The sequence below is a fragment of the Mobula hypostoma genome, chromosome 22 (assembly GCF_963921235.1).
Source record: "Mobula hypostoma chromosome 22, sMobHyp1.1, whole genome shotgun sequence".
Lineage (NCBI taxonomy): Eukaryota > Metazoa > Chordata > Chondrichthyes > Myliobatiformes > Myliobatidae > Mobula > Mobula hypostoma.
In genome coordinates, this window is record NC_086118.1 from 29,865,381 (window position 1) to 29,880,689 (window position 15,309).

At 37.8% G+C, this 15,309-nt stretch overlaps 1 protein-coding gene across 4 annotated transcripts in view; it reads left to right on the forward strand.

Moving 5' to 3' along the window:
- LOC134336513 (alpha-1,6-mannosylglycoprotein 6-beta-N-acetylglucosaminyltransferase B) overlaps positions 1 to 15,309 on the forward strand; it is a 930,404-nt gene that overhangs the window by 128,554 nt on the left and 786,541 nt on the right. For all 4 annotated transcript variants that reach the window (XM_063030783.1, XM_063030786.1, XM_063030785.1 and 1 more), the window contains exon 3: positions 10,290 to 10,428. In XM_063030783.1, coding sequence (XP_062886853.1) covers positions 10,290 to 10,428 — 139 coding nt within the window. The remainder of the gene's footprint in view (positions 1 to 10,289; positions 10,429 to 15,309) is intronic.

A 15,309-nucleotide genomic window follows, 5' to 3' on the forward strand; every position in this document is an offset into this window, starting at 1 on the left:
TTGATGGAGCTAGGGCTTTACTCTTTGGAGAGGAGGATGAGAGGAGACATGATAGAGGTGTACAAGATAATAAGAGGAATAGATAGAGTGGATAGCCAGTGCCTCTTCCCCAGGGCACCACTGATCAGTACAAGAGGACATGGCTTTGAGGTAAGGGGTGGGAAGTTCAAGGGGGATACTAGAGGAAGTTTTTTACTCAGAGAGTGGTTGGTGCGTGGAATGCACTGCCTGAGTCAGTGGTGGAGGCAGATACACTAGTGAAGTTTAAGAGACTACTAGACAGGTATATGAAGGAATTTAAGGTGGGGGCTTATATGGGAGGCAGGGTTTGAGGGTCGGCACAACATTGTGGGCCGAAGGGCCTGTACTGTGCTGTACTATTCTATGTTCTATGTTGATGGCAATCGCACATAATAGTTTGGCATAGAACTGAGAGAACTTCATGACCAATAATTTCATTGACTGACATTGGTGAAAATTACATTTTTGGAATATCCTCCTTTTGCACTATTTTTTCAAGCTGTCATGACTTAGAAATTGCTTCACATATTTTTTGACATTGAAACAGCTTTGAAGATCATGCTAACATCAGTTGTGAAAGTTGCAAAATGTGTGAGAGCTTCAATTATATATCTTTCAGAAATGCATGGCTGGATTTCACTGTATAACACTGAGCTGAAACTCACATTCTGATATTCAGCGTTAGTATGTTGCCAATTCTTACGCAGTCACAATGTGGACATTTGAAAGAGACTGTATACGCTCGAATCTGGAGCAACAATCTGCTGGAGGAACTCAGTAGGCAAGCTGCATTTGTGGTGAGGGACAAAACCGCACACTAGGACATATTTGAATCTTGGTTCAAAACTGTACCCACAAGATAAACAACACCTTTTTGCTAAAGGGTTGTGTTGATATTGAATGAATGCTGCAATGGTGGGATTGGGGGAAGGATAATCTGAGGTTCAGGTAGATGCTTGGAGAATAGTTATTCTTTGCCATAGATGCCATAGTATTAAAATAATGAAACAACTTTATCTTGTTAATTAATAATTTAAAGAAGATTCACATTTGTATTATGATGGTAGAAAATGAATGTGATACATCTCTGCTCTAAGTAGTTCCATTTTAGGCAGAAGTATTAAAAGATAATTTGATAAAAAATATTGATGACTGGCAAGGATATGGTGAGTCTGTGTGAGAGGTGTGTTGCTGTCTCACTTATAGACTGTTAACAAGCCATAATTTATGAATTAGATTGGTCTATCAACCATGCACTTGGACCATTCTGTAAGTGACAGCAAGGAGATTTATGGTGTGCACCAAACCCCTTTGGAAATAACTAATGAAGTCCTTTATTGTTTAGAAATCAGGTATGATGTTTATTGTTTGTTAATGTATTTTGTGGGAATTTAGAAATAAAAAATTAAGAAAATTTGGAAAAAATGGTAATTGAAAAATTTTTAAAAACTGAACCTTAATTTACAGTGTGTCTAATATACCTGAAGTAAGTGTTTCATTGTAAATTTGCCTCCAGCTATTTACACAAGGAAGTAATTTGATTTCATTTTCAAAGACATCCATGAGAAAAATAATGCTTTTTGGACTTGCACTTAAAGTAACTCATTAAAATGTTTCCACAACCACATTTTCAAAAGTGTCATGGAGACTACAAGTAAAGAAATAGAGGTTAAATTTAGATTTAATTATGAGGCAAACAAGACTTTTAAAGTCCTGTAAAATTTAGAGCTTCTGCATTAGTTCATTGTTACAGTACTCTTTTTGAAGTAAGGTCACCTAGATTGCTGTCTGATCAAATTAATTCAAACATCTTCAATGGAAGTAACTTGTGAGGCTATTAGGTTTGCAAACATATAGTACTCTGGTTAGATTAATAATATACACCTAGAATAACTTACATTGTGATTATTTATTAAACCTTCAGTGATGAAGGTGTGTGCGGGATCTCTTTTAAATTAAATATGCTGCTAACAGATAGTGATAAATTTGATTCTCTTTGTGTCAGGCAAGTGACAAAAGGTGTTATTAATGCCTCAGATAGATCTTTACCACTTGCTGAGTAAACTTAGCAACAATCATATAAGAAATGCCACTGGAGAAATTAAAATAAAGCAGGCGATCCCATGTTAATAGCTGCTCTGATTACTGAAATTGCCCTTTACAGAAGTTACAAATTATTACCTAAGATTTGAAATACAAGATAAAACTCACTCTTACAAAATTGTGTGTGTGGGGGTGGGCATGGGGAGAAAAACAAAAGCAATACAAGGTTAATTATTTTTCAACTTGCTTTTCACATCAACAGATGATGCGGTTTCAAATTAAGGAAAATTTTGACATAGGAATGCAACATCCCCTTCATTACTTGGGGGGGGGGGTCACCTTGTGTGTATCTTGCTTTATTGATATGTGGGCAAGAATTTGCAGTTTTAAAAAATACACACAAAGCGTATCTTGATTTTATATTTATTTACAAACAGCAAATATCAAAACAACTTTTCACAGCAGATGCTTTAGTGATGTGACAATGTAACTAACTTTGTTACATTCAAACTAAATTACAGTAGGAAATATAATGTTTATAATCCAGATATATCGGAATGATCCTGAATTTTCTCTCTCCTCTCTCTTAAAATACTCTGCACCCTCTGCCCTGTGAGGAACTGGCAACCTTATTTTTCAACAGAGGTCCCCTAGTTTTAGATTCTCAAATAAGAGGAAATAACCATTTTACATTCATCTTGATAAGCACCTTTAGGTGTTTCAATCAAGTCAGCTCTCACTCTTCTCTTCAAGCGACACACATAAAATGCTGGAGGTACTCAGCAGGTCAGACAGCATCTATGGAAGTGAGTAAACAGTCGACGTTTTGGGCTGAGGGTCTCCAGGATTTTCTGTGTGTTGCTTGGATTTCCAGCATCTGAAGATTTTCTCATCTGTATGTCAGTCTTCAAAATGTTTGCACAGGCTAAACTTGCATAAATTCCTCATAAAGTAACCTACTTGTTCTATACATCTGTCTAGTAAACATTCTCTGTGTTGCCTCTGATATATTAATATCCCTCTGTAAAATAAAATCATCAATACTGGATGCAGTGCTCTTGCTGTATGGTCACCTATGTGCTGCATAAATAATGCATACCCTTTGTACTTTCATATTTATATATATATGTTTTATTTTTGCATTTAATTGCAATAAATAAGAACATTCTATTAGCTTTCCGAGTTACTTGCTTCACCGACATACTTGCCTTTCGCACAGCTCCTAGATCTCTATACATCTCAGCTAACCATGTAGAAGTATGCATTTTTAAAATTTGTCCTACAAAATGGGCAATGTCACATTTTCCCACATTATATATTTTTTTGATTCAGATTTTTGCCCACTCTCTCAATCTATCTATGTTCCTTTGCACCTTCCTTATGCCCTCTCCACATTTTACTTCCTACTTCTCCCTGCTATGGTCACGAAATTCTACAACCCCACCTTTGGTGCCTTCATTAAGCCAGTTACGTAAATTATAAAAAGTTGTGGCCCCAGCACAAGTCATACTGGCCGTCCCTATTTACATCTTGCCAACATGAAACCCAGTTATAGAACATAGAGCACTACAGCACATTATAGGCCCTTCAGCCCACGATATTGTACTGACCTTTTCATGCGCTAAGGTCAATCTAACCCTTCCCTCCTCTATAGCCCTTCATTTTTTTTTCCAGCCATTTAACTATATAAGAACTTTTTAAATTCCTGTATTATATCTGCCTCTACCACTATCCCTGGCAGGGTGTTCCATACACTCACCACACTCTGTGTAAAGAATTTACCTCTGACATTTCCCCAATACCTTACTTCAGCCACCTTAAAATTCTGCCCCTGATATTACCTTCAATCACCTAAAAATTTTCTGCCCTAGGAGAAAGTCTCTAGCTATTCACTTGATCTATGCCTTTTAACATCTAATTCATCACTATCAAGTCAACTCTCATCCTCCTCCACTCCAAAGAGAAAAGTCCAAGCTTGCTCAACCTATCCTCACAAGACATGCTCTCTAATCCAGGCAGCATCCTGCTAAATCTCCTCCGCACCCTCTCTAATCTCCCCTGCGCCCTCTCTAAAGCTTCTACATCTTTCCTGTAATGAGGTGACTAGAACACGCCTACTCAATCATGTCCACTCTCTATTGACTGTTCACAAGGTGATGTTTTCTTCACATAGATATGTAACATCCTACCACATGAGCTTTTGTTTTTCACCATTATGCAGCTTCTTGCCAAATGCCTTCTGAAAATCTAACTACAGCACAGTCATTGCTTGCCTTTATACACAACACACATGTTATTGCTACCATTCTGTTATACTGAATATTAACCTGCTTTGCAAAATGCACTCATTTCATTTGCAGCAATTTACTTATTTTGATCAAACATTCTGTAATTACTGTGGCAGCATGAGAAGCGACGTATTCAGTAAATGCTGTCTGAAATTGAGCTCTATTTTGCCAAAAAATCAATGATAAAATATATGTTCACATATCTTGGTTTTACATAGCAACTGCAGTATAGAATGTATTTGCTTTTGACAGCTCTTAAGCAATTTAGACAATTTAGTAATTTACAGATGAATAGCGTTTTACAATTATTCAGTCTGTTCATGGCTCATGGCTTACATAATTACCCCAAGGTTTACAATTGTGAGTAGAAATCTATTTCACCCTTTACAGCATTCGCGTTCCACTCAGAGCCTTTCTGCAAACTAAAAAGCATCCAGCGTAAAGCTATTATTTCACAATATTTTAGACTAGATAAACTATATGCATGCTGGATTTCTTGAAGGCTTTCAATGAGGTCCCATGCAGGTTAGAGCACATGGAACTGGAGCTAGTATACTGATGTGGATGTTGAATTTGCGATTGCACAGAAAAATCAAAATTGGAATAAACTAGTGGGGTGATACAAGGATTGGACACTAGCTATTAACAATCTGTATCAGCGATTTGGCTCAGAGGGTGAAATGGTATCTTTTCACCAGGTTTGCCGTCAACACTCAATTAATTGGATTGTTAATGTGGAGGAGTATGTAAAAAGATTTCACGGATATAGACATAGAAACATAGAAACATAGAAAATAGGTGCAGGAGTAGGCCATTCGGCCCTTCGAGCCTGCACCGCCATTTATTATGATCATGGCTGATCATCCAACTCAGAACCCAGCCTTCCCTCCATACCCCCTGACCCCTGTAGCCACAAGGGCCATATCTAACTTCCTTTTAAACATAGCTAATGAACTGGCCTCAACAGTTTGCTGTGGCAGAGAATTCCACAGATTCACCACTCTCTGTGTGAAGAAGTTTTTCCTAACCTCGGTCCTAAAAGGCTTCCCCTCTATCCTCAAACTGTGACCCCTCGTTCTAGACCTCCCCAACATCGGGAACAATCTTCCTGCATCTAGCCTGTCCAATCCCTTTAGGATCTTATACGTTTCAATCAGATCCCCCCTCAATCTTCTAAATTCCAACGAGTACAAGCCCAGTTCATCCAGTCTTTCTTCATATGAAAGACCTGCCATCCCAGGAATCAATCTGGTGAACCTTCTTTGTACTCCCTCTATGGCAAAGATGTCTTTCCTCAGATTAGGGGACCAAAACTGCACACAATACTCCAGGTGTGGTCTCACCAAGGCCTTGTACAACTGCAGTAGTACCTCCCTGCTCCTGTACTCGAATCCTCTCGCTATAAATGCCAGCATACCGTTCGCCTTTTTCACCGCCTGCTGTACCTGCATGCCCACTTTCAATGACTGGTGTATAATGACACCCAGGTCTCGTTGCACCTCCCCTTTTCCTAATCGGCCACCATTCAGATAATAATCTGTTTTCCTATTTTTGCCACCAAAGTGGATAACTTCACATTTATCCACATTAAATTGCATCTGCCATGAGTTTGCCCACTCACCCAACCTATCCAAGTCACCCTGCATCCTCTTAGCATCCTCCTCACTGCTAACACTGCCACCCAGCTTCGTGTCATCCGCAAACTTGGAGATGCTGCATTTAATTCCCTCATCCAAGTCATTAATATATATTGTAAACAACTGGGGTCCCAGCACTGAGCCTTGCGGTACCCCACTAGTCACCGCCTGCCATTCTGAAAAGGTCCCGTTTATTCCCACTCTTTGCTTCCTGTCTGCTAACCAATTCTCCACCCACACCAATACCTTACCCCCAATACCGTGTGCTTTAAGTTTGCACACTAATCTCCTATGTGGGACCTTGTCAAAAGCCTTTTGAAAATCCAAATATACCACATCCACTGGTTCTCCCCTATCCACTCTACTAGTTACATCCTCAAAAAATTCTATGAGATTCGTCAGACATGATTTTCCTTTCACAAATCCATGCTGACTTTGTCCGATCATTTCACCGCTTTCCAAATGTGCTGTTATCACATCCTTGATAACTGACTCCAGCAGTTTCCCCACCACCGACGTTAGGCTAACCGGCCTATAATTCCCCGGTTTCTCTCTCCCTCCTTTTTTAAAAAGTGGGGTTACATTAGCCACCCTCCAATCCTCAGGAACTAGTCCAGAATCTAACGAGTTTTGAAAAATTATCACTAATGCATCCACTATTTCTTGGGCCACTTCCTTAAGCACTCTGGGATGCAGACCATCTGGCCCTGGGGATTTATCTGCCTTCAATCCCTTCAATTTACCTAACACCACTTCCCTACTAACATGTATTTCGCTCAGTTCCTCCATCTCACTGGACCCTCTGTCCCTTACTATTTCTGGAAGATTATTTATGTCCTCCTTAGTGAAGACAGAACCAAAGTAATTATTCAATTGGTCTGCCATGTCCTTGCTCCCCATAATCAATTCACCTGTTTCTGTTTGCAGGGGACCTACATTTGTCTTTATCAGTCTTTTCCTTTTTACATATCTATAAAAGCTTTTACAGTCCGTTTTTATGTTCTCTGCCAGTTTTCTCTCATAATCTTTTTTCCCCTTCCTAATTAAGCCCTTTGTCCTCCTCTGCTGAACTCTGAATTTCTCCCAGTCCTCAGGTGAGCCACTTTCTCTGGCTAATTTGTATGCTACTTCTTTGGAATTGATACTATCCCTAATTTCTCTTGTCAGCCACGGGTGCACTACCTTCCTTGATTTATTCTTCTGCCAAACTGGGATGAACAATTGTTGTAGTTCATCCATGCAACCTTTAAATGCCTGCCATTGCATATCCACCGTCAATCCTTGAAGTGTCATTTGCCAGTCTATCTTAGCTAATTCATGTCTCATACCTTCAAAGTTACCCCTCTTTAAGTTCAGAACCTTTGTTTCTGAATTAACTACGTCACTCTCCATGTTAATGAAGAATTCCACCATATTATGGTCACTCTTACCCAAGGGGCCTCTCACGACAAGATCGCTAATTAACCCTTCCTCATTGCTCAAAACCCAGTCCAGAATAGCCTGCTCTCTAGTCGGTTCCTCGACATGTTGGTTCAAAAAACCATCCCGCATACATTCCAAGAAATCCTCTTCCTCAGCACCTTTACCAATTTGGTTCACCCAGTCTACATGTAGATTGAAGTCACCCATTATAACTGCTGTTCCTTTATTGCACACATTTCTAATTTCCTGTTTAATACCATCTCCGACCTCACTACTACTGTTAGGTGGCCTGTACACAACTCCCACCAGCGTCTTCTGCCCCTTAGTGTTACGCAGCTCTACCCATATCGATTCCACATCTTCCCGGCTTATGTCCTTCCTTTCTATTGCGTTAATCTCTTTTTTAACCAGCAACGCCACCCCACCTCCCCTTCCTTCGTGTCTATCCCTCCTGAATATTGAATATCCCTGAACGTTGAGCTCCCATCCCTGGTCACCCTGGAGCCATGTCTCTGTGATCCCAACTATATCATAATCATTAATAACAATCTGCACTTTCAATTCATCCACCTTATTACGAATGCTCCTTGCATTGACACATAAAGCCTTCAGGCACTCTTTTACAACTCTCTTAGCCCTTTTTAATGCTTGCCCTGGATTTGTCGGCCTGCCACTTTTACTTTTCCCCTTTGTACTTTTTGCTTCTACGCTCACTTTACACCCCTCTGTCTCTCTGCACTGGTTCCCATCCCTCTGTTGTGAACTAACCTCCTCACACCTAGCCGCTTTAATTTGATTCCCACCCCCCAACCATTCTAGTTTAAAGTCACCTCAGTAGCCCCCGCTAATCTCCCTGCCAGGATATTGGTCCCCCGAGGATTTAAGTGTAACCCGTCCTTTTTGTACAGGTCACACCTGCGCCAAAAGAGGTCCCAATGATCCAAAAACTTGAATCCCTGCCCCCTGCTCCAATCCCTCAGCCACGCATTTATCCTCCACCTCATCGCATTCCTAGACAAACAGAATGAGTAGAGAGAACAGAGCAGATGGAATATAATGTGGAAAAGTGAGTGGTTTTGCACGTTGATATACTAGAAAGGTAGATTTGTTAAATAGTAAAAGGTTATTCATGTTGAAAGGGAGCTACAAGTGTTCATACCAGTCACCGAAGGCCACCTTGCATGTACTAAAATCAATTAGAAGGGCAAACATTATGTGAACATATATTATGACAGGGTTTGAACACAAAAGTAACAAGGACTTACTGCAATTGTACTGTATATGGCTGTTGTGAGACTGCAGCTAAAGGACTGTAGTTTTGGTTTCCTTACCTATGAAGAGATGTTGTTGTCATAGACTGAACCTGGTAAGGATTCAGTAGACTTGTTCCAGTGATAGAATATTTGCTATATGGGAAGGGAATAAGTATTTTAGAACTATATTCCCTACAGTTTAGGAGAATGAGATGAGATGCCAGAAAAACGTACACAATTATTTAAATGAATTTTAAAAGAAATGATTCCACAGTCACATTTCTTCCCCATTATGATGTTTTTTTCTGAACAACAACTGAACCTCTTGACCATGTCTGCATGCTTTTATTCATTGAGTTGCTGCCACATGATTGGCTGATCAGATATTTGCATTAACAAGCAGGTGCACAGGTGTACCTGATAAAGTGGTCACTGAGTGTACTTACTGTAGTACAAAATAAAATTAGTGTAGTCGATGAAATACATATCACCAGCACACTGTAATGCTAAGTGATTGTCCGAATAAATCATGAGAATGTATTGGTTGGGTGAAGTATGATGAACGTTGTATATACTGGATCCAACACAGTACTTTTAATCCCATGAATTGATTAGTTTTTGCATTAATTTAGCATTAAACTAGTAAGTCAAAATAGGTTTGAAGTTTAACCCTTAGGTAGAAAACTGTTAACAGCCAGGAATTAGAAGGCTCAGCAGATTTTTCTACCAAGTGCTTTGATTTGACTGTGACGTATATCAAGTCTGAACTGATGTACAGCAGATTGAAAGTACTTCATTCTTTGAAATTCTGTAAACAGACACCAACATGTACCACAATCATGTTGTACAACAGTAGCATTTGCACAAGTGAGATGTGATTTCTATTTAGCTGCTAGCAATTCACTGTAAAATTACTCAACATCATATAACAAAATGTGTTTTCGTTTTGTATGCACAGTTAAAACAGTCTATTGCTACAGTTAAGTGCGGGTATGGGGTTTTGAGTGTGAGCGCTCAGGAAGATGGATAAGTTTCAATAGACGCCAGATCTTGAGGCTTGTATTTTATTGAAGAAGGTAAGCATAGAACAGGAAATAGGTTCTTAAATGTTCCTCTTTTCTGGAAAGCAGGATTTTAAAATAATCAAAAATTAGCATGTGGCAAATTCATTGTGGACTTAGGTAACAATAAATTAAAGGTAACATGAGTTTGTAAGCTTATTTAATAAACCAGTCTCCTTTAGACTTTCAGCAAAGTTGCGCAGATTTTGACTAGTTAAACTGGTGATCCAGCTCCCTTTTGAAATTTACCACGATTTACTTCCACTGGTCTTTCAGGCGGTTCAATTTATATCATAAACATTGGATTATTAAAAAATAACCTACTTGTTTTCCCACACATTTTGGCATTTACTTTAAATTGTGGGCCTTCGTTTATCTAGCTCTTGCTAGAGATGATATTTTTAAAAGCAACACCAACTGAAATGGTTTGGAAAATTATCTAATTATTTTAGGGCAAGGCAAATCACATTGCAAGTTGTGGTGGTTTATGCAACACGTTTTTTTTACCTTTCGTTTGCATCATTACCCCATTGTAATAAAAATGCATTCTTTCTTGCATTAAAGGAATTGGACTAGAATCCCGTACGCTGAAGAAAATGACAGATATGTTGGAAATAATACTGAAGCGAATGGAGCCTTTGGCTAAACTGGAAAATGTGAGCGACTTCAGAAAGCTGGAGGAACTGAGCTCTGCTATAAATCAGTAAGTGCCAAAGTAAAAATAGCCATTTTAATATCCTGTGTACTTGACAGTTGCCAAGTTGTTACATTCTAACTTGCATTCTAAAAACCTGTGTAATACTATGCTGCTCAAAGAGAAGGTAGAAATAGGGTCTTATGAAGAAACAGTGTAACTTTTAAGAAATGATCATTTGATAATGAATGAATCTATCCACCATCTCCAAAGTAAAACATTACTGGTTTCCAATCTAGTTTTAAAGAAAGCAGATCCATATTTAGGTTTTGGTTAAAATGATACAGATCATCCTGTTTTTAATAGCATGTTAAATCACTCTGAATTGAATGTTTCAATATCCAAAATATTGATACTTTACATTTTATTCCCTGTTGTATCTTGTTCTTCTCAAGGAGCCATTCTAAATCAAGGATGATAGGGACTGTAATTTTTCTAGTTTGCTTATCAGCAGCTCAACATGCTGAAGTTTGCCTTGTATATAATACTACATTTAGTATCTATTTGATTTAACTGATGGATGGCATATTTGACATGGAATTTGAAAGTTACAAGTTTCACTCTGTCCACTCTTCCAACCTTGAGCACTTAGTCTAAATGGATACGGATGAGGTGCTGTAATCTCTGATACTTCGTCATTTGCTTTTTTTTTGCTAAAGGGCATCTCTAATAAATTAGCAAACTATTCAGAAGTTGTGTATCTGCCTAAAACTACTCTTAATCACTGAACTAACATTAACAATTCTTAAAGATAAAATATAGTTTAAGGTATGCATTTGGAATTTGGTTTTTGCAATCTCTCTCGAAACCCTATCCGTCTCTTGGCAGTTTTTATGGCTTTTTCAGTGTGTCTGAATAGTGCTTTTTCCCTCAGAGCAAAAAGTTTGATTATAAAATCACTGTTAGAGGTTTTATTTTAGCATTCTTTTGTTGGAATGATAGAAGCTGTTGATTGGTGATCCTAAGGAAGATTCTGCAGTGGGCCTTATCAATGGAAAAGGGTTCCTCCCTTTGTGGTTTGCCTTTGTGTAATGACAGTAGTCTGACTGTGTATTTATAATTGAATTATTCAGGTCTGAGGGCCAATCTAATTTGCAAAGATAAGATTTTCAAAAGCTTTCTACGTTTGAAATTTTGATCAACAGAGAATGGTTGTCTCTTATTTTTGAAATTCTTTTTGTATTATGACAAGTGGCCTTCTTGTTAAAACACTCAAGTTTTTAATATCATTCAGCAAATTTATGAAATAAAGAAATCAATTCACAATGGATTAAAAAAACATATGAACAATGGGGTACTTTTCACCAGAACTTATTTTCTTATTTTAAAGTAAAGATACTTTAATTTCTTGTAATGATGCAAGTAGCTTTGTAATTGAGTAATAATCTATTTAAAGATGGTTTCCGATGCAAAATTTGCCTGAAGAAATGGTATATTAATGACAACATATTATAAAGGAACTATTTTGATCAGATGAATGCCATGTTTCTTTTACTCATAATGTATGTGGCAATGGCACAACATTTTCTTAGGTATTTCAGAGAAAAATAATCTGCATACTTAATCATGAATAATGTTGTTAAGATCTAGTTTAAAATTTACTGTAAGTTTCTTAAGAACAATGCACAATTACAGAATAAATAGTAGAGGAAAATTGATTAGTTTGCAAGGGAGGAAGATGAAGTGGAAGAGAAAACAGAAACTTCTAGAAATATATTTTCCTGCTCTAATGAATCTCTGCTGCCACATGATCAAGCCATAGGGTTAGATAATGTGACAAGAACACTTGTCTTGTTATTAGTGGGATTCTCAAAACATGAAATCTTAGAGAAAACCTTTTGCAATGATGCTCTTCCGCATTTCCAGTATAAATCCAATATAATAGTGGCATGGTGCAAAGAAAATAACCTATCCCTCAATGTCAGCAAGACGAAGGAATTGGTTGTTGACTTCAGAAGGAGTAGCTGACTGCACGATCCAATTTACATCGGTGATGCGCAAGTGGAACAGGACAAAAGCTTTAAGTTCCTTGGGGTCAATATCACAAATGACCTGACTTGGTCCAACCAAGCAGAGTTCACTGCCAAGAAGGCCCACCAGCGCCTTTACTTCCTGAGAAAACTAAAGAAATTAGGCCTGTCCCCTAAAACCCTCACTAATTTTTATAGATGCACCGTAGAAAGTATCCTTCTAGGGTGCATCACAACCTGGTATGGAAGTTGTCCTGTCCAAGACCGGAAGAAGCTGCAGAAGATTGTGAACACGACGCAGCACATCACACAAACCAATCTTCCGTCCATGGACTCACTTTACACCGCATGCTGTCGGAGCAGTGCTGCCAGGATAATCAAGGACACGATCCACCCAGCCTACACACTTTTCATCCCCCTTCCCTCCGGGAGAAGGCTCAGGAGCTTGAAGACTCGTACAGCCAGATTTGGGAACAGCTTCTTTCCAACTGTGATAAGACTGCTGAACGGATCCTAACCCAGATCTGGGCCGTACCCTCCAAATATCTGGACCAGCCTCCCGGTTTTTTTGCATTATCTTACTTTCCATTTTTCTATTTTCTATTTATGATTTATAATTTAAATTTTTAATATTTACTAAGTTTTACTATTTTTAAAATATTTTTAATATTTATTATTTGTAATCCAGGGAGTGGGAAGCGCAGAATCAAATATCACTGTGATGATTGTACGTTCTAGTATTTCAATTGTTTGGCGACAAAGTATAAAGTATAAAGTATCCCATAGTTTCTTGACTGATAAAAGGTTAATTAAGAACTTCCACTTTTGAGGGACTAGTACAATCTTGTACAATTCCCTCCCCATTTTGTGATGTTTCTTCCCAACTCTGTGTACCTCAATTATATAATAAATTATGGTATTTTGTAATATATTACTGCAGGCAGGTACTGTTATTTTTTGTTGTAATAACTGTGTTGTTATTTACATTTTTAAATTTTGTTTTCATTTATTCATTTTCAAGCACAAAATATTAGGGATCCTTAAATTCTGAAGTAACATCAGAAAATACTTGATGTATTGAGTAATCTAGTTAGCATCTGCAGATCAATAAACCGTTAAGATAAGTTAATGCTGTATCCAGAAATCATGATAAAATCCGAGGTCCTGTCATATTATCCAACCTTAAGCCCTGATAAAGAAACAGCCCAGAGTCACTGGTTCATTTCCCCTTTATTGCTGAATAATGAATGCTGTTTTTTTTTAATATATAGTACTACACTAATATGCAGCCTTAAAGGGTGATTTGCACAGTCCTACACAATGTTTACAATTCTGCTGCATAGAGAAAACTTGTATAAGACAAACTCAAAACATTGGTTAACAAATTGAGAGTGATTTTATTGCCAAATTTCTCCAGCACTGTTTATTATTTTCAACTTGTTGGAAGCCTCTAAAGATTCTAGTAAGGGTCTATACTAAGAACTGAAAATCTATGCACTTTTTATTATTTTTGCTACAATTGAGCAATTATGCAATTATTTGTACAATTTAATCTAGTAATCCCCTTGTTTCTATACATTCATCATTCAGGTGTATAGTAGCATAGTGAAAAAGAATCCTTCATCCATTACAATTTATACAAGGTTAAGAATCTGCTTCCAGCTAAAATAGTGTTCACCTTGAGTCAGGACAATACTATTAGACGAGAGAGAAAGTAATTAGCTTTAATGTAGTTGCTGATTTCTCTGAACTTCATGCTCAAATTAATTAACAACAAATCTGCCTTTCAAGCAGAAGAGAATTAGTCAGTTTGATGCCCTAGTTTCAGCTCTTTGAGCTATAGGTATGGATTAAATGTCTCATTTACTTTCCTCCCACTCCCATCATTCTCCCTCTCAAAGTACACTCTGAGTGACAGCAAATGGCCATCATCCATCATTTTCTGCTGAGGCTCTCAAAATGATCTTGATAGGCTAATAGTGCTTACAACTTCTGTATTACATCTCGTCCGTCTGCCAAAAGTTTAAATTACCTTAAAATTGCATGTACATAAAGAGATCTGCAAGTGGATCAATTTTTGAGAATGCTGGAGAATATTTCTCATTAACTATCCAATTTAATTCTAAGCTCGGATGGCTTATCAAAGTTCATTTAAGTTATAAAGCAACAGAACTTCAATTATTTTATTTTGACTCCAAATTCTAGAATAGTCAATTTAATTCACATTGGATACAGAAGCAATAATTATTTGCATTATTTAATATTATTGCATTCTGCTGTGTCCTGGTTTTAATTCTTTGTGAAAATGGTTCTAGCAATAAAGTAAAATATTCTGATTTAAAACTAATTTATATGGACTCTTGGAGCACGATGATGGTTTAAGCTGTGGCAGCAAAATGACTATAATATTTTATGTTTTCTTTGAACCAGAGAAAAATAGGAAAATGTAACATTTTAAAATGATCAGTTAAATTGTTGGTTATCACCACTATTGACTACTAAAAGCATCTAAGAAATCAGGTAAGTTGTCCCCACCCCCATCCTTTTCTCCCTACTTCTGATTTATACAGGGTCCACACACACCCTTTATTCCAAACTAAATTCCACTGGCTTTCTATCTTGCAGTTTATTTCCCTTTCTCCACCTACTGCATCTGTCCATCACCACCTACACCCCATTTGTTCACCATCCCTATTTTATTTGATCCCTCTTCACTTCCCATTCTTATCAGAATCCATAATCTGCAGCCCTTTGTTTCCTCCACCTATCACTACCAAACCTCCGTTCTATCTCCATCCTTCCCTCCCCACTTGATTCCATCTGCCAATCACCTTCTCCTCAGCTAGATCCACCTATCACATGCCAGGTCTTGTCCCACCCCTCCCCTTCATGTCTTTATATTGGCTATCTTCTTTCTACT